Consider the following 22,646-nt stretch of genomic DNA (forward strand, 5'->3'; position numbering starts at 1 on the left):
GTAGGTTATAATAAACAAAGTATATAATAATTACTATTTAATTTATAGTTATTATTCAATATTAGATAGGAAAATTGATAAAATATTTACTTTAGTCATACTATTTATTAAGTATTACTTATTACTTAATAAAAACTTGAAAAACATCGTTCAGTTATATAGCAGTTGATACAGGCAAAGTACAAAATATTTTCAAAAGTTCATGAATATTTGGATAAACCTCTTTATCACAAACATCTAAAGCATGTAACCCAGAGGTGAATACAATGTTTTCAGTCACTAAAAATAAACCCATACCCTATGGTAAATCTATAGTCTTCATGGTAATTTTGTTTTATTTACCGAATATTTATCGGGATTATTATAAACACTCATGCATGAAAAATAATTCGCAGAGAATTCAAAAATATAGTATACCATACCACCATAAAGATATATGTTTTTATTTTCGGATATTTATGCCACGAACGACTAGTGGTGTATAGTAGGTACCTATATCAAAGCGGAAAAATTACCACGGCTAGAACATTTAGAAAACAGATATAGGTACCTACTTAAAACTTAAAAGTAGTATCATATTGAGAAATACAGAAAATAAGTAAACTTAATTTTACAAAAAAAAAAAGGTCAAGGGGGGAATCTATCCCCCCCCGTAAATACGCCACTGCTATAGAGTACCTATCTACTGCAGATTTTGGTTCGATAAAAACAAGAAACCGGAAATGAATTATTAACGATGTCGTTGGTGGCATGTCTTATGCAAAACATTAACATGTGTGTGTTTATATCGCCTATTGAATAGATTCTATTCGGCGTTTGTGGGCACACCAAACGCGTCGTTTGAGGGGGTTCAGTGTATGCATTTACACCAATTTTTTTGTAAAATTCATTCTTTGCCCAAAAATAAAACTAAGGCTCCGAATTTGATCTAAATCTGATATTGAATAATATTATAATAATATAGATCAAATGTGATTGTATTGGTATACATAATATTATTATCATATATGGGTCGGTATACGCACTAAAATGGCATACCTGTACACGGCGTTTTTCACAGAATCTATTTAATTTCTCTCCGGTACGCTCGTCCGATATTCTACGACAGTGTGTTTCACTATAAGGTTTTCGGCTAACGTTTTTTCCCCCATGCGATACACTCGCGTGTGTTTTACACGCCTATTTAAACCGTATACTATAACGAAATTCTCGTATTTTTTTTTATTTTTTTCAACATTTGAGCAATTAGATAAAGTCGTCAAACACACCTCGTGAGAATATATAATAATATATTATAATTTCATAAAAATATGTGATGGGTTAACACGTGAGTGGTATTTTTTTAAAAAAAAAAATTCGCCAAACCACGTCGTCTCACAATTACGATGCCGCTGCCATTCTCTACGAATAACCGCATGGCAGCGAAGCGGTCGCATCCAGCACGCGCGACGGACAAGACCTACCTACACCTGCAGCTATATTATATCCGACTTACCCTGAAAATTGTAATTATAATGTTATATTATTATGTACAAAACATTGTGCGGACTTACAAACTTCCGGCGAAACCGGCGGCTTTGTTCTCGATCACTGTTGGTTCTGGTGGTTTGCACATTATGATCAGCTCTTGATCGGACATCATGACGACGCCGGGGAACTGCGGAAACCACACTCGGACGTGCACGAAACCCTGAAAAACACGGGTACGGCGAAGGAAATATTAATACGACGTAGGTATAATATAGGTTAGATATAGTTCTCAAAAAAAAAAACTATCGAGTTCGAGACCCGCGTGACATAAATTAATTTATCCATTCACGTATATAATTGTATAATAATATAGTAGAGGCCTACTATATGGGGCTTTATTAGAGATAAGTATTTTAACTTTTAAGTTAAGATAAGCGGGTGAGCACCTATGATTATAGTGGGTTAACATATTATGGAATACCTACCCCTGACCCCTGAGGTAACTCACTCCACTCATAAATAAAACTTAACATAATCATAATTTATAACTCCGATTTTATACAAAATTTTGTACTCCAGAAAATAACCGGCTTTATAAATGAGAATTAAAAATATAATATATTATAATTATAAAATTTAAAAAAAACTTAAATCGATAATGTTAAAAAAGTCTTTTTGGAGTCTTTTTCCGTCCTTTTTACTTTTTAACACATAAAAACGATGTAGGTAAGTGTAATGTCTAAAAGTTTCCTCAGCTTCTATAACATTAATACAATTATAATTTATAACTGTCCGTTAAAGTTCACGCACGGGGTCTTCCAGATTTTGAGTCACTAAACCGGTAAAGATCATAAAATATTAAAATTATTTTATGCAATCTCCGCCCATTTCAATGATCTCGCTCGACAAATCATAATATATAAGGCATTAGCTACTGTATTTTCCCTTTTTTTCTCGGAAAACACAGCGGTCTAACTATTGCATGTCCTCGATGACGGCGGACGGTATAACAATAATATTAATAAGCATAAAATGTATAATATAATATATCATAACGATGTATAAAAATTTGAAACTTACGTTTCGCCTGAGCACGCCGCACCGCGTGAAGTCGGTGACCAACAGGTTGTACGTCAGCAGAGACACGTCCGACAAGTCGGGTCGTATCTGGCAGACAGGATCGATCAACGGGTCGACGGATCGGTCGTCAGCGAACAGCGGGTGCCCCTTGAACCCGTCGGGCTTCTTTAGCCGGGCGGATATCACGTCTTTGACTCCCAAAAGTGCTTTGCCCACCCTCAGCGAGTCCGTCGAAAACGAACACTGTATTTCAGACACTATAAAAGCACGACAAAATATAAATAAAATGTCATGCACACGCATAAATAATATTATACTAATTTATCATTGATTATAAATACTAGTATCTATAATCAATGATTTTATGAACAACGAGATGATGATTTTTTTCGAGGAAAATTGGGTTTTTTTTTAACGGAAAACGACTTTGTTCTGTAAAATATTGCTATGAGATTGATTACACGTTTTAATCGTCGCAGGTAAATATTTTTATTGTCTGTTATACTTATGGACGTTGGTTTACGTTTACCTATCCCAATGTAATATGTGGTGACGCGTGTTTACGGAACGTTTAATGAACACTCAATATAATATTACTATAACGATCGTGCGTCGACGATTTATCACATCGCTCGACCGACATCCAATTATTATTTTATTTTTCTTACTTTCGTCGTACGATGAAGACATTATCATTATTATTATTCGCGTGTTGTGACGTTGAAACAGATACGCGCAAACAATACACATTACACACTCACAAACACGCACACTACCGTCGTCGGTGGAGGAAGATCTATATCGAGACGAATACTATAATACGACTGCCACCAATAATTAGGTGCCGTTAAATCTAGACCGACGCAGACGCCTCAGCGTTTTTCGCACTAGCCTGGTCCGAATATTATGGTTTGGATTAAAAGTGCATTTAGCGTGAAACGTTTTCGTGGCGCCGATGACGACAATTTTATTATATATACGCTGAACACGTCGTCGTAAAAAAATAAATACATGTCATATAATAAAATAATATTATATTATATGAAAACGAAATTAGGACATTTCCGCGAATGGATCAAAAATCGAAATACAACGCGAAAACATTTTCAATTCCACTACATCATAATATATTTTCGGATGGTGGGCAAAACTAGATCTTTTATAGGAAATGCGGGGAAATTCTAATGCCGGTTTAGTGGAGGATGGAACAAAATATAACGTCGTCATTCGTCAGTACGAATAAACGAACGAAACGTGCATGATTGTTATTTATAATATACACTTACCATCGTAATCTTGAGTAGAAACCTCGTGTGTCTGAAAAATAAATAAAAAAAATATTTAAATACTTTGATATAAATCGAATTACCAATAGTTCTTAATACCTAAATCAATATATAGAAAGTCAACGAAAATTGTAATTATTGGAAAACTCGTTAGTTGTTTTCACATTTTTAAAATTATCGTAATGTATTAAGCACGAATCGAAAAACAAATCGTCCATAATGGATGATTGGTCCACTTTTACTGCGGACACATACCTATTATATAGGTATACACACAATAGTATCTATAATCTATATACCTATATAATCATATCACACCGATTAACTTGACCGTAATGTCGTTGACTTCAGGCATCACACCTGATTGATTAACGTGATCATTTCTCCGATGAAATTTCCTCTTCAGTTGTATTCCTACGCCATCGAAATACCATGAAAAACCAAAAATCGAGAGTACCAATTTGTTTATTATAAATTATAATACTTCGATGATGGCATAAAAATTATAGCTATTATAGTAGTCGGTTATCTTTGGTCAGCAAGGCGAAAGACGAAAGATTTATTTTTTTTTTCAATCTATAGAGATTTAAACGATGTATACACGTCTTTAATAAATAAAACGTCCATTAAATGAAAAAAACCGATATTTATTTTGAATAATATAACAAGACGTTAAATCGATCTAGGTTTTTGTTACGCGGTTCGTCTCATTTTAAATACAAAGAAAGTATACTTTTCGGAGGCAAAAACAATTGCAGGTGTAGATTTAATTGAATAAACATTTCATTTTAATAAATAGATATAAGTATACTATACGCGTGATGCCTGCTGCAAAACAATCAGAACCACACTCGACAATAATTGAAACGTACGCGAACCTCCTTCCGGGCTATGTAGTGTATAATATTATGGCATGTAAAACATTTGACCGAGTTTCGTTGGACACAACATAATTATATTATACAATTCTGTGTATTTATCTGATACGTTTATGTATATTATTGTTATTATTATTATTATTTCATTTGGTGCGGAGAACGCGTTTTGATTGCTAATCGCTGCGTACTGCACGGATTCGGCAGTGGCTTATATACGAAAATCTGCGATTTGGGACACGTTCGTACCGCGGAGCGGATGATAGAAAATGTCACAAAACATTTCCCATGGAAAACGTCGTCTCATAATAAAAATTGTTATTACGAGAGAAAAAAACAACGAAAATTAAAAAAAAAAATCGTGTCCTGCTTGCCGACGCGAGCGGTGGTCGCGGCGTAACGAGACGAAATCAAAAGGTAACTCTTCCGTCCTTTATACCGGTATACTTACCACGTAATAATAACGACAATAATATTATATTTTATACGCGTATCTCTATGTCGATCAGTCGCGGCGGAAAACATCGTCGGGTGGCGATACGTATCGCACACGAAAGGAACCCAACCGTATGTTGTGTGTGTGTGTGTGTGTGTGTGTGTGTGTGTGTGTGTGTGTGTCTACAGCCTACGCAAAATGCACTCGGAGACGGAATTTAATATTATAGCCTATAGGTAACCATTAAATATTTATACGCGGCGGTGATAGAGTATATATAACGTAACGGGACGCGTTATCCGACAGGCGTAGGTACACGCCATATACATATAATATAATATTATAATGATAATAATATTATTTTTTTTTATGGAGGAAAAAAAGCCGAACGAGGTATAGCTGCATGACGAACGGACTCTATCGCTGGAATTCCGAAGACTCATATACAGTTTTTCCGGGCACCGTATTTAATATGTATTATATATATACTTATATCATATACAAGTATGATAACGATAACGATCGTTATATATATACGATATGACATTGCAGTCGAACAGTCTCTACAGAGACTCGCGACGTGCTGTATGTATATAATATAATATTGTGGAGGTAAAACGATGGTAATAATATTATATTATGCCCATTGATTTTTCCCGCGCGCCCGAATCGTGATTGGCGATATTTTTCCGTTTTCCTGTTTTCCTTCGTGTTCTATATTATATTATATTATTGTTCGTACACACGCTGACACACATAACTGTTCCCGCGAAAAACAGCTCGATCATCCCTATGCATATAGTGTAAATACCTAGAGTGTAGGATCGCCGCGACCGTACGTCATTGTTACAACAATAATATTATATGCACATATATACCTACGACGGTGGGCAATACGCGCGTTTCGTGAGAGTATAATATAAGCAATATATTATAAAATTATACTCAAACTATATATATATATAACGTCATGATTGTTTCTATACGCAATCCACGTCTTTTCCCGTTCGTTTACGTCCGGTATTTATGACGTTTTTTCGATTTTTGTGCTCCTTGATGGGTCTCGCGACGTTCTGGTTTTGGCTTTTTTTTTTACGTTTTCAGTAAACCGCCGAGTAACGACTGCTCGAGAATATTATACGCGCGTTACACCCGACGAGACGCGTACACGACGGATAATTTCCGACCAGTAGGGCGGCGCGGCGGCGTATTCGGTCGACCAAAAATTCTTTGGTCCGCTGGATCAAAAATACGGTTCTTATACGCGAGACGTATTCAGGGCGCGACGCAGACAACCATAATAATAATAACATACCGCGTATATGGTACACCATTCGACATGTCCAATGGTGGTGCCTCAATGTGCCTATACAATACATTATCGTAGGTACTTAATATTATATACTGCGTCCTGCAACTACAATAATATAACTGGATGATGCGTATATTATACAGTGGGTGCGCGGCAATTGGTTTCTCGTTTTTTGTCACACGTTACCTTTTTGTGCGGATCGTATCGCCGGAGTATGTGATTCGTAGGTACTTAGTTGGATAACGGACGTAATTATGCGATAATATATTATGATGGTTAACAACTCTCGTATACCTAACGCACTGCAACTGTAGCATAGAAATATAATATAATATATAGTAAATCAAACGAATCGGTACGAATATCGAAAATAATCTTACGATAGAAAATCTTGCCACAAGAAAAAGAAAGAAAAAACTACCTCCATATAAGTATAAACAAGTTCATCAGCTACGAGATGACATAATAATATAAAAACAGAAAAACGTTTTTGCACCCGCGGATAATTCATAATGGCTGATATTCAGACATTGTATGTTATCCGGTACATATACCTATAATAACCCATGATCTTTATATTATAAGTAATTTTTTATTGAAAGATTATTTTCGATTTTTGTAGATATTTGTCTGGTCTACGCTATATTTTTTATTCTATTATATAGCAATGTGTACTAGAGTTATAAACTATCACTGTCACGTACGCATTCGCCAACTTTATTATTTAGGTACATCGTCGACAAAACGTATTATACGTATATTATCCTTACAATATTTAACTTATTATATACCTAGGTAGTAATACGTATTATAAATTATAAGGTGATAATCGACCATTTCATTCGAAAATAATAATTAACGCACACTATATTATATTATTATTTGATGTGCCGCGTGAATGCGAATTTGTACTCCTATACCAACAACATAATAACATTATAGTGTTTATTTTTGTCTCTTTTTTTCTAGAGAAAAGGAAAAGAATGAAACCATCACGTCTATGTTTTATTGTTGTTCATCATTGATTGTTGTACTTACGAAGTGTTGCAAGCACGTACTAAAGTGAAAAAAAAACATTTAACTGTCGATTTGATCGTACATATAATATAATATATATGATCAACATTTTAACACGAAACGTTTTTATTTTTCAATCACTAGGTCACGTGTCCCTTAGTATATTCTAAACAACATAAACATTTATATTATTATGTTTCATCATTAACAATTATATTATTATATGTAGGTACATGGTCTCGGAAACGCGTTTAAACGGTCCGAACGTATATTTTTTTTTCGATTTACGCCGATCGTCTTCATCAACAACAACAACAACAAAATAACAAACCCAATGTTATACTTTACTTTCTTCTTTCGTCAAAGTAAACTTCACATTTTTGATTCCAGTTTAATTACCGAGATTGCAATTTTATAAATACGAGACCATGTGAGTATGCGACTCAAATAAAATATAGAAACGTCGTACGTGACGTCGCACGTTTGGAAATCAGTTTGTCGTTTTTACTCCATATCGGAGGATTATAATACCCACTGAAATTCGACGAGCATAATATTTTTATCGACGTTACGTGGGATCGACGTATACATAATATTCATAATAATATATAATTTTATTCAGCTTATAAAACGATCATCGAAAAAAATAAATTACTAAATCCGAACGATGTCACGTAAACATTAAGATTTTATGATTTTATGATATTCTGACATTTGCAACCAGCTAGATGTATACTATTTATTTTCAAATAGTTAATAAAATATTTTATGATTTGTTTCATTAGTAGTTGTATAAAACTAGTTAAACCGTTGTATGCGGAATGAATAATATAATTATAACAATTTTGAACGTATTTCGCGACGAGCGACTCCGCAGTATAACTGTACAAGTCTATACACTGTCTTGATATAGGGCTTACTTGATACGACGATATAATATATTATACTATAATAGTATTTAATTGAACTTGATGTGAATAATTTAATTAAATCAACGTTACTGTAACACCAAATTCACATTTTCAATAGGTATAATAGTTAATTAATAAACAGTTTAAGTTTAGATGAGAGGAATAGATAATATCTTGTATAATGTCTTCACCATCGGTCCTCTCAACGGAACTTAAACCTTATAAATATTGATTCAACGTTTGATTGATAATTATGTAAAATGGATTCTTACTTCATAAAAATATCTCGCTTATAACGATGTGAAATTATGGATAAAGTTTGTCCCAGAAATTGACATAGAAAATGAGCATTGAGCGTATCCGATAAAGTGGATCAATCTGTAATCTGTATATATCATAATAAATCTAACCGCCTAAGTATTTGTGCGTCTGTACATATTCTATAACAGTTATAAGGCATAATACATAATATTATATCGTCCCGTTCAGGGACAAACCAAACTGATAAATGTTTTATGATATAGTACGAAGTACAACGATCGGCAATAGGGTCCCCACGCGGACAGGCGAAATCCAAAAACCTCTCGATCGCACTACTTTCGCGACACATAGGTACCTATTATTATTATACCAATATCGCGGTCCAACCGACCGCGAAGCGTCATTGCTGAAATTCAATATCAAATTATTTTGATTGTTATATTTTATGATAACCGTCGCCATACACTATATTATTATTATTATTATTATTATTATCGGTTTCTTCGCATTTGTTATTGGTAACTTGAATGAAATTGGGACGATAATCCCGCGTGTCGACGACGACGGTGTCGTCGCAGCATATAAATAATATATACTATTATAGTTAAGCAACCAAAATACCAATAATATACATACTCTAAAATAGTATGCTAGTTGTTAATAATATATAGTTGACAGGTTTTAAAATTCGTGAAAATCACGAAAATTTGTAATTTTTTTAGTGGAAAATATTGCATAACATTTTAAATTTTAGTAATCAAGGCTTGAAAATTCAACACAAAGCTACCCACAATTTATTCTTACAACAATCCATGGCTTAAATATACAAGGATATTGCACATAGCCTTTATTGTTATCAAACAAAAATAAAATGGCAGCATAAGGGTAGGTACAGTTCATATCTTAGAATATATCAGAGTTTACCCAGTATAACCCCTTACGTTGCCATTTTAATTCCTTAACATGAAAAAATAATATAGTGTGGAGTACTATTGAATTAAGTAATAACTTTTTATATTTAAGCCACATGCAGCGACTTAAAAATGTCAAAAATACATAGACAGACAGTTTTTTAGACAGATTTTTAGACATTTTAAATTTGATTTTTTGCTAAATATGAGATATTTTTAAACGAAAAATATCGTTTAGTTATTTTGTTGTATCTACCTAATTAAAGAAATATTATTCACAATGTATATAAACATTAGTAGATTAGAAAAAAATTACCAGGAATGCATTATAGTTGCGTATAAACTATAAACATGTGAATACAATAATGATTTTTCTGATTTTCGGGATTTTCGGGATTTGTAAAAAATGCAATTCAACATCAACTATATGTGGAGATAACCGTTAACCTACATTATATTATTTACATAATTTACACAGCAAGTAACTGCGATAAACTGCAGTGGCATAATTCTTGAGATACAATGAGGTTGTGCATTTGTGTTCCATGATTTGTTATGCGGTACAATTCATTTCATGGTTGTTTCGCGAGTGAACCTATCGGTCTCAGCATACGTGTAATATGTATCGTTTCTAATGTTCTATAATATATTATATTTAATTCAAATCTGGCGGAATCAACCCATACTGCAATAATTGTAATAATATTCAACGATTATATCACACGGGCCCCGATAATATATTTATAATTTATCGATCGTCCGTTTAATTTTAATTTTTTTGCAATCGAGCGGTGTCTTCTGCATTTTACTGGAAAACGATTGCACGCATAACCGCGTACGAAATGTCATAATATATATGTACATGACATATACCTACATGTGCATCGTTTACGTATGCCAACGCAGTATGTGGACCGTATAAACATACCAAGTGAATATAGACGACAACAATTTTCTGGTTTCTCTGCGTTTCGGAAAACGATACAAAAAGTCCTATATAATATTTATATATATTGTCTATGACACATTACACGACCAATGTTACAATAGCTGTATAACCGATGAACGTATATGCGCGCGAAACGGGTCAGCAATCGCGTTGACTATAATGTGTACATATTTTTTTTATCTAACATCGATCGATGACGCGTTTACCGTATACATATTATTATGATAATAATGTGTCGTATTGGTAGTAAAAAAAATCGCTAATCAGAATTTCAGCGTTATTAGATAAAGATTAAAATCAAATCATCCTAATTGCATGTGAAATTCGAGATGCATAAAAAAATTTAAAAATGCATAAGAGTTGTAGCGTTCGGAAATAATGATAAACTAATAAAAAATAATATCTGTTATCTGGTTTTTAGTTTATTTACTTTATCGTTTATATTATCTTGATGACATCATATGCCTATTACCTATAGTATACAAACACAATATTATCTCTTGTATTAAAAAAAAAACAAATTGCTATGGTCAGCAGACAAATAACAAATGTCTACGGAACATAATGGATAAATAATATGAAAATAACCAAATAAGATGGGTTTAATTCGTTGACAAATAATTAGCATAGGTAAACATTTTTAATTAAAATAAAATGTATAAAAATAGTTATTTATAATATTATTGTGGCACGGTGTTTACATTCTGCAGTCACAAAACGTGTTATGAGTGTACGCACCTGTCAGTGTCACTAGTTGCCGGATAGGTGACCACCCGGGTTTTTAGTGGCAAAACCATGCCACACATACGTTTGCCCAAACTAACCACACCCTCCCCTCATAGTAACAGCCTAATGACCTCAGTTGTCGAAGCTTTAATTCAAAATAAAAAAAAATAATATTTTTATTATAATATGATAACACCAAATACCTACGTTTATAAGTTTTTATACTACCTATAATCATTAGACATTAATAAATTACATACAATACGAATTTAAGCCACATCAATTAAGCTTTGTCGACTAAACTATCTGCTACAACTCCTAATTCAGAAAAAGAAGGAAGGGAAATTTGACAATATTGTATTGTATTATATAAAAATCAAGCCTGAAATTTGGTTGTTTATTCTAAAAAAAAATCGGTTGCACCCACAACAAAAAAAATCACTCGAATCGACCAGAGTTTTAGTTTTGGCATGAAAATCGTGAATGCAGCCTAAATAATAAACACTGATATTATTTTAAATCTTAAAGGCGAGACGTCAACGGTCCTGATATTACGGGCGGAAAACGATAATAATAGTACATAATATTATTATAGCCATGATTTATATAGGTATTATATTAGTACCTATACGAACGATATGCGTATAAAAAGTACCGGTGTGTATAATATAATATAATATAATATTATAATATAAAATATATAATATCGTATATTTATTGTAATGCAATATTATTATGACGTGATATCGTTCCCACGAATCCGGGTGATCGAAATGTGTAATATTCTCTCGCGCCCGCGGCATCGCTAATCCGACCGGAAAACGTCTGACGAGAAGATTGCCGTGCAACCATGTCAATACAATAATATTATTATTATGTATTATATTACACGCGCGTTTATTAAACTGTTCTTCAGAAAACGGCAATAGGTATGTGCTATTACTGCTATTCTCCGATACGTATAGGTACCGCAAACGTGAAATATTGTTCGTGTAATACTGATAGTGTTGTTGGTGATGATGATGATGAATGATGATACATACTAAAATATATACTAATAATATAACACGACGCGAATGTTAGGTATGTACTTAAAAAATACCAAAGTCAAAGTACAAAGTCCGTAATAAAAATACAATAGAAATCCACTAGGTATGGAGGTATATAAAATAATAATTATATTATTACTTTAAAAATCACTTAAAAACAATATTTTAATTTTGTGAAATAAACTATGCTTTTCTATTGACTATATTTATCAACATTTTTTATATAGAACAATAATATTTGTAAATTGTAAGTGTATTACAAATAATAATAATCAAATATAATATTGTATAAGTAAATTAAATATATATTTAAATTATTTTTTGAAATTTTTATTTTACGAATTGAACAATAGAATTTTTTAGAATTTTTTTGCCTGACGCTAAAAATGAGTGCACTTATTATGTCTTTATTCAAATCGCACTTTTGCTCCCGGAATTTTCTTCCTGGATTCGCACTTACCACGCTATGTTTATACATATATAATACTGCAGGCTTCATTTTGTATTAAATTGTGGTAGCCACGATAGTTATGTCCGAACATATAGGTACGAGAATTGGATTAATAGATATAGAAAAGAATATATGGAATAAAAAAAAACGAACAAGAACGAAATTCAACTGTTAACACCATTATTTTGTATTTATTTGAAAACAATACATACTTTCTTCCTCTCCCCCTTTTGGCTTTTCGAAAAAAATGCTTAGGTAGTTGTAGGCACGTTAAATAACACGTTACACGTCGCTGTGCTTAATAATATGTATAACGCCTCAAGTTTTGCATTGTATATTATTAATTATTAATCGCAAACCACTGTTATTTTGGCGAATACTAAAAATTATCAAACACGCATTGTGTGTGTGTGTGTGTGTGTGTGTGTGTGTGTGTGTGTGTGTGTGTGTGTGTGTGTGTACTACTGTACTCGTAATAATAGAGCTGATAAAGAATTATAATGTACAACTCTCGGTGCAACCGTCGCGCGCATACATTACTGCAGTTTTTCTCGAACGACACGCGGCAGCTGCAATTAATCCTTATCCAACGGTTCCGGTCACCCGTGAACAATAATTTTATTTGCTTTTTTTGAAAATTACAATATTGTTACTACAGACATCGTGATATCATAATATAATATAATATATTAATTTATTATTATGTTCTACTACTCCGCATATGTATTATAATATATTACGGGACCGGAGTTGTCGAAATTATCTTTAACAACGCTAATTAATCCAGTCGTAGATCCGGCCCACTTGCCGTTGTACGCAACGCGCACAATATATAAGTTCATTATATTTTATATATTATAATGTGTTAATGAATAATATTATACGAGACCGACCGCGTGTAAAACATAATATAAAATATAGGTAATATAACGCAATAATAATAATACCTATGTATAGGTACATTATATTATTATTGTGCTCCGGCGCCGTCTCGCACAAAATAATATTATGTTGATTACGCTCTAATTACGTAACTGTATTATATCTGTGTAGTGTGTACCGTAGGAAGTCTCATCTGCTCTTCTCGCACCTGTTGCACTCGCGCCAATCGACCGATATAACACGCGATTTATAAGAAATCTATAATAATAATATTTTATGTACACTCGTTTACATCACGGCCGTACATTACAATATTATATTATAATAATATATAGTCCTATAGCTGCGGTTGGATTTTTTTCCGACGACTCGGTTTAACGATATTTAACTTACTGTATTATACACTTAAACATCATATATTTTATATAAGTATTAAGGACGCCTATAGCTGTATAATAATAATAATATAATATAGTCATTCCGGTAAAAGAAAAAAAACATAATTTTGATTCAGAGCATTATTGATTTTGACGGTCATTATATTATAATGTATATACAATGCTTCGATGTACGTATTCAAAACTCCAGTTAACTTTATAATACCTGTATTATATCGATAATAACCGTATTTTTTGTTTGTGATACATTTATTTACTATTATAATTTATAATATAATATATACAAATTTAGTAGTATGTGTGTAACGTTTCAAAACAAAAATCCCATACACACTACAATTATTATTGCCCGGAAATATAATAGGATTTTTTGAGTATTATTAACATATAGCGAGCGAGATTAATATTAAATTGTACATAATATTATAATTGTTGGTCTTCATCTTCGTCTATGTTATAATAGACACATTAAACCGTTTTCGTATAAATTAAGTTTTGATATTATACGCAAATTGTTATTTTATAATATGTTTATTGCAGGGTATTACGTTTTTTTTGTACTTGTTTTAGAACAATTAATTGTTTTGGTATAAAACAAAATTTATATATTTTGCTCAACATTTCGTTTTAATAAATAAAATACGTCACCCAGTTATTGAGGTTTAGCTCGTTAAAAATAATACTGACATTGATCTTGGTAGTTATAACTATTCTTGCTCTCACAACTATTCAGAGCTTCCATCACTATAATGACATTTTTAACTGCTCTGTCTATTTTTACTTTTTAGACCTAGTTTTTATAAAGGTATTAATTATATCTTATTTATTTATTTAATTTACTGACAATCACGGTCACGATGTTGCCTTATTGCCTTACGTTTACCTAATCATTTTTTTTATAAGAAATTTCACGCGGGTATCGCACAAATTTGTCATAAGAATCGCACCCATTGTGTAAAACCACATTCAATATAGTTGCCATTATACGTATTAGATTAAGACACCATAATGGTCATAGTTCAGCATTCGTTTTTCATAATTATTATTTTTCATTTACCGTACTCTTCGAAATTGGTTTACCGCAACCTGCCTAATTGGGAATACACTTATAACGATACACGCGTATCGTTGCTATCGAACATTACACTTTATATATAATGTTGTGTATATGATTATACAACATAGGCAATTGTTATAAATATGTATTATAACAGTGGTCATCATGAGTTATATGTTACATCGTTGTTTGTATATTGCTGTATCATATTATAATGTATGCGTTCAAAATTCAATTAATTGTATGGCCAAAGAAATGCACCATTGTTTTAATGTCCAATAATAGTCTTAACAGATCGCATCACGACGAATATTGTTATTGTAGTATATTATATCGTATTGGGTTGCATATAATAATGTATAATGATAATTATATAACAACAATAATATGTATACACACTACACAGAGACTGCAGGCAAGTGGGTCTTACGAACCGTTTAGCGCTCACCGATACCGATCGAAAAGACTTTAACGAACCGTTAAAAACGTACATAATATGCATGCATGTATAAGTGCACATTATAATAATATTATATTATTCTACACAAATCGATAACGTGGATAGCAATGCAGAATCGTTACCAATAACACCTTTCAACTAAATACTAATTATTTCCAGTGTTTTCCTATGTATTATAAATATTAAACGTAATAGTTTTGTATTTTGGTCACGATATCATATTATAACTTGTCGGAAAAAACAAATAAATCCCAAGAATAATCACAAGTCGTATAACCTATTTTTTCAATCATAACTGCAATTTTGCTCTATACGCTTCAAATATTGTGATTTTATTCTTGTAAAAAAATATATTAAACCTGAATATTGTTTGGTGAGTGTGGGACACAATGATGATAAACAACTATATACAAATATATATAGATATTATAATAATTAATAGTTAATAATATAGGTTATTCGGATAAGCTCTCACACACACAAGGCAAAAATTCTTCTTTTCTTAGCCAAGTGATTAAATAAAATATTATTTTACATAATTACCTAAGTTGCAAATGTTTTAATAAAAAAAAAAAAACTATAAGAACTAGTTTAAATAATATCCCGAAATTATTAAAAACGAACAACATTCATTGGAATATATTTTGAACTAATTTCTCTAATTGCGTAGAACAAATTGTTCTAGATTTTCAGATTCGTGTTAAATATTTTAATTTTCTATTACAATGGAAGTTGAAAAATCAGTTGTGGGAACGCAGGTAATTGAAACGTCCAAACAATAATAACAAAACGATTAGTCCATATTCTTTAACCACAATTTAAATAAAGTTAAATAAATTGTGTTGAGAATATTAATATTATATATTTTAAAATGTATTAATTATGAACGCAATAATATTGATGATACTCAAATCAATTGATAATCTACTCTTATTCACTCTATATAAAAATAGAAAAGACCGATAGCTGATGTTTAGTCTAATCGACGTGTAGGTATATGATATATACGTAGGTATAATATTATCATTAGGTACTTTTAACTTTTAAGAACATCAAAACTCGAAATGGGCACAATAATATTACTGTTCTCATTAAATTGGACGTGCGTTTATGAGATTCAATAATTGGCTAAAAACGAACAGACGAGATATTTTTTTTGAATTACTGAAAGAAATGATTTTGGTCGTTCGCCGGTAATCAATCGTAACTGGTCAATCTTTGCTAAATCCATCACTCAAAAAAACTACAACAACAATCACAAAAGCGGCTCGTATATTATTATATATACATTTTGGTCGATGTACCTGTACAATAATATGTACGAATTTTCTCGATCGCAGGTAACCGATCGTAACCGGGCACGCAATCATTAGGCATATCAAAGCACCTACATCCAACATATTCCAATACGCACTTCAATGCACAACGTCAACAGACTACCCAATGCATTCCGTGGTCGATCGGTATAAAATGTTAAAAAACAAAAATGTCCAAAATTTTCACTCACCTTGAATACCGCTAACAACAGTAGGACGACGGCGCGAAAAGCGGTGCCATCCATTTTCGGGTGGGCGGCAGTGGTGGCGAAAAAATACTCGAGCGGCGGTTGTTTCGGGGATGACGAGAAAACGACAAAAATCCCACGACAGATGTACAATATACGATTAAAAACGCAAATGTGTCTGCGAAATGCTTGTTAGGCACCGTATGCAGTGTTCGTATAGTATCGTATGACCGATCGCGTGAAATTCGTTCTGTTCAAAAATGGGCGGTTTTTGATTCAAATTTATCCTTTCGATATTAAAATAATATTATGCAGGTAGCTGATGTATATTATTATAGTGTTAATCACACGGTCAAACACGAAGTCCGCGGAGACGACACGGTGGAGACGAACAATCTCGACAACGGCGGTGCTTGCGGTTTGGGCGCGACGGACGTTGTGGCGTGCGGAAGACGCGACCAACGGTGCCTTGTGCGAGCGTTTCGTCGCGACTCGGAAACGCGCGCGCGTGGTGTGGAGTGGTCGCTGCCGCCGCCGCCGCCGTCGCACTATCACCACCGTCACGGACCAGCGAATCAACGCGCGTTCCTGCTCGATATTACTATTATTACTATAACTATTTACTAAAACTAAAACGATTACTATTACTATTGCCTATCTTCTTGTTTGTGCGCCGCTGACAGTGTTACAGCGGTCGTTGTCGTTGAAGTCTCGTTGTTAAACAATAATATTATGGCTAATAATTTATGCAAGGATAGGACATCATCCCTATAGATGTCTAATTTGTACGGTGATCGAACCACAGATAATAATATTATGTGTATTACAAATACCTGTTGATGTATGTCATACATATATTATATATATTGTGGTTGTAGGTACTGTTGGATGAGTCTGATATCTAGTTATTATATACAGATATCTGTGGAACGAACAGTCTTGAAGTCACCATTATGGTTATACTCAGTTGTGGTAGTCACTGATTTATGGCAATGAAAAAAATGTTATAAATCCACTGCTGTAGGTAATATTATAATATATGTCTCCCTGTAAATCCCCCGACTATCAACTTTGAGAAATGTTTCTGTGGTTTCTGGTATTGAATTTAGTTTTTACTTTGGGATTCAAATTTCTAATACATACAGGAAAAAAAATTACGAACATTTTTTAAATTGTGATATTATTAGTAAAAAAATTGTTTGGTAATCATGGTTGTCATGGACCGTCTCAGGTTGGAATCGTTATTTTATCGTATACAATGATTTATCATTTAGTTCAAATTTAACACATCCATATTAATAAAAGTGACCTACTCAATGACGAGGTATTTTTGAAAATGTTTTTGAATGACGTATTTTTTTATTGATATTCATTGTAATTTGTAACAAATAATTTGTAGTACAGTGTATTGAAGTTATTATATTGTATTATTATTATTCACTACAATTATATAGTGCTTACTCTTCAAAAATTAATAATTGTGAATTGTCTTTTCAATCCTAATCGTAACTGAGAAATTTATTGATTGGACATTAAGCGCAATATTAAGTGTACATAATAAATATCGTACAGCTACAGTCCTCTTTGATGACACTTGAATACGACAACATGTCCTATCCATATATATCATCTATAAGAATTAAACCAGTGTATATATCTTTATTCTTTATATTTCAATCTAATATATGAACTTATAATATTATTGTCTGTTGAACGTATTACGCCTGTATTATATATTATGGGCGATATTGTAAAATGTAAGGAATAATTGTGCAGTATATAAGTACCGGAGTCCGCGTGGTATTCATTTACTGGGACTCAGCTGATTTTTAGTAACGAGCTAGATATACACTGCAAGTTATTATTAAGATATCGGTAAAAAAATGATAACTGCCCTGCAGCTAAAACGTAAAACATAAATTTAGGTAGCAAGTAAGTAACTAATTCGTAGGATTTCAAGAAATATAAAATTTATAAAAAAACTAATTCGGTTTAAATTTTAAAAACAAATCTATGAAAGGTTTATGAATAGGAATACTAATCGTTAAAATAAAGCTATTTAAATAGTTGTTTCAACAGAACTGTCACATGGTTATAAAAGTAGATTACGTTAAAAAAAAAATAAAAAATACTTGGTAACCTGTCAAATTATATTAAATATAATAATTATAAAAAAACTGGGAGAAGTCAATCTGCTGTATAGTAGGTATCGTGTGTACCTTTTCATTGAGTAGGTCACTGTAATGGATGTGTTAAATTTAAATTCCGTGATAAATCGTTGCATACGTACGAAAATACAGCCTATACTTCTAAAAATATTTTATAATGAATTTATATTGCTATATAATTTATTTAGTTTTCTAATAGTATACGATAAGTTGAACTAATTTTTGCCAAAAACAAATTGCATATTATACTATATAATATTACTAGTTGTAGTTACTTAATATCTTATAAATCTATACAGACATAAGTACAGTGATAGGTTCATGGTATAAATAGATTAAAATCTTAAAGATTTAAAAAAAGTTCAAATTTGTTAATTACATTAGGTATCTAATTGTGGAATGTTTCAAATGTCTACAATTAATATTTTTTGAATTACAACAAATAATAAAAACAACTTGTATTTAATTTCCAAAGCATAGGTATTTTAATTAAAAATGTCTATAATTTTTAACTAAAAAATAATTTATATTATATATTAGTGATTTTGACAAATTTCATCAATATTAAAATCCTAATAAAATTCGACTGTTTATTTTAATATTTATTAATCGTGGGCTGTGGTAATAACTTTGTATTACATTTTCAATGTTTTTCTCATAAACAAAAGTTTTGTATTGCATAAATAAAAAGATCAAAGCATTTATCTATTCACTAAAACAATATCTAAGACAAAAAAAAATAAACACAAATCATTATAAAACCAATACATTGTTTACTCTATTCAGAATTCCTTTCCCTCCCCCTTTATTTTAATGCACACAATCTGTCCCTCAAAGGTCCAATAAGAGTATTAGCTAAAATACAAAAACTAAATACATGAATAAACTTGATAAAAGTATCCACCTAATGATGACACTTTTAAGTGAAGTTTTCTATTCAGAATCTAAAATCTAAATAATAGATATGGAAAAATTATTGCTATAACAACTTATTATACACGTAGGTATTCAAAACCCATGTGGCCTAAAGTGTTAGAAACTTTATTTTACAAATGAAAACCGCACTTTTTAAATGTTAAATAATATTTGTTTCATAATTTGTTGCTTCTAAATTAGAATTTGAATAAGTGGTTTTAGTCTTCTTCAACTTTATATTGTACCTATTAAGGTATTCCATTGCTAAGATTAATAGTCCTTAATAATGTATAAGATATATGTAATCTAATACTTAACAATTAACACTTTAACAGTTAATTCACTGTTTAATTTAGTTGATTTAATTAATATACCTAATACTCAAACAATTTTCACAAATTATAAAATTTAGATAGATTGATATGAAACACTTAAATTTTCAGATGAACTTGGCCCCAATTAAACCAAACATTACCAAACCAATTGGTAATCACGTACCAATGACTATAATACTTATAAATTATATAAGTACCTACTTGAATATGTATTTTTGTAAATTGTAAAAAGATTGGTAATCTTTTTAAACTTCAATTTGCCCGAGCTAGAAGTTGAAATACAAAATTTGTTTTTTTACGAATTTATTCATTTTTATTGAAGATCTATATGCCTTGAAAGTAATACAGTATTATAGTAATAGGAGCAAGTCTCGTCTAACTATACTTTATAATATAAGATTATCGATTATCAGTACTCACTATACTAGTATAAATTATAACGATCCCGCTATTAGATATGCACTGTTTTGTGATATAATAAATCATTAAAAATGTATTTTTATGTCCAAAAACGCCGATTAGACATATCAAAAGGGATGTATAGTTCAATTAAGCTAGATTCTATACAACTAAAAATCAGTGGTTGATTATACTATATCTATTTCTTATGGGTGTTGCCAATTATATAAATATATTGTATATTATTATTTATTACGCGCGGGTAGTTCGATATTAATATTTTGTCTTAAAACATAAAACAATAATAATAGTTTTGAATTACCTTATAACTTTCAAAGATTAAAATTAAATACAAAAAGGAAATTAGGTTAATGCAGTAAATGGATCACTAATATATTTTTTATAATATATTGTATATAAATAATAAATAAACCTTTTTTTGGGAAATACTGTCATTGACCAGCAAGTTAATAGCTATAGCTTTCAGATAAAACTGTTTTTACACCAATCGCACTCGATTTAATTTACTGTACATTTTACTATTTATTCGAGTAAAAAAATGCCCTCGATAATGTTTATCCCATTTTCATATTGAATAAAAAACCTGTACATTTAAAATGTATAATTGTAAAATTAAATCGTATACCTATAGCAAAGAATTGCAACTTAATTAGATTACAAATAAAACTATATTTTTTTTTTTAAACCAGGCGGCAGTGTATTTTTGCATAACAAATCGTGGCCACGTCATTCTGTTTGCAAAAATAATCCAATCTATTATTATATAATATCACACATATTTGGATTAATTCATTCTACAACTTGGTTTACATCAATGAATCTTGTGGCACACACATCTAACACGTTGGTAATGAACTATTTAATACACAGGTTGTTTACACTTTTACAGGTTGAATGTATTTAACTTTGACATGGTCAAACATGTATATTGTATTCAGGATACACGTTGGTGTGATTCCGAAATTCATCCCATGTTCGAGACGTTTTTCTTCATTTCGTTAGACAAATATTATAAAATGTTTTGTTTATAAATTGAATATCCTGCTGAAAATACTCATCCAAAAATTGTTTTTACCATAAAATAGATTTATCGAAATAATTTATAACAGACGTCGACCAAACTGACCAGATAGGTATTATTACATAAAATATAATAATTAATTCAACTCTTCAAAATATTGTTGTATTGGAATGTTTTTTAAAAAACAAGAAATAATTAATTATAGGACAATCAACAAACCCATTGACCCAAAATAATATTATATTATATAATATATTACTCGAAAATGGTACGTTTTCAGTTTTTTCACGTCACGACTAATCTATATATAATTCGTGGGTAATTTCCGGTATATCTTCCAGTAAGTGAAATATTTTAATGACTATATCATTTTTCATACTGATTATTTGCGGAAAATGTCCACTTTGGAAAGAAATATTGTCAACTACCACCTACTTATGTCCTACAATAATATAACGTGGTCCATTAGCGCAAGGTACTCGTTATTTAAAAAAGTATTAACATTTTTCTTTTTGGAATATCAAAGTTTTATAACATTTTAACAATAATTTTTATACCCCTTATTATTTCAACCCTTATTTGTGTAGGTCAATTTAGGTGTTACCATTTAAAAATCCAAAATTGAGAGGTACGAGTACATGTTATTATAGTATTAAAAAAAATGTGAACATTATAGAAATATTAATAATTTGTAGTAGAATTCATTAAATTTAAATATTTCCAAAAAAAAAAAGTTAAAACTTTTCAAAATA

At 31.2% G+C, this 22,646-nt stretch overlaps 1 protein-coding gene across 1 annotated transcript in view; it reads right to left on the reverse strand.

The window, feature by feature from the left end:
* The window catches only part of LOC100161274, a 32,745-nt gene extending 15,232 nt beyond the window's left edge, over positions 1-17,513 (reverse strand). The window contains exons 1-4 of the mRNA XM_001946686.5: positions 17,039-17,513; positions 3,837-3,867; positions 2,551-2,807; positions 1,554-1,690 (exon numbers count right to left, since the gene is read on the reverse strand). Coding sequence (XP_001946721.2) covers positions 1,554-1,690; positions 2,551-2,807; positions 3,837-3,867; positions 17,039-17,092 — 479 coding nt within the window. The 5' untranslated portion in view covers positions 17,093-17,513. The remainder of the gene's footprint in view (positions 1-1,553; positions 1,691-2,550; positions 2,808-3,836; positions 3,868-17,038) is intronic.
* Between the last annotated feature and the right edge of the window lie 5,133 nt (positions 17,514-22,646).

The sequence above is a fragment of the Acyrthosiphon pisum genome, chromosome A2 (genome assembly GCF_005508785.2).
Source record: "Acyrthosiphon pisum isolate AL4f chromosome A2, pea_aphid_22Mar2018_4r6ur, whole genome shotgun sequence".
Classification (NCBI taxonomy): domain Eukaryota; kingdom Metazoa; phylum Arthropoda; class Insecta; order Hemiptera; family Aphididae; genus Acyrthosiphon; species Acyrthosiphon pisum.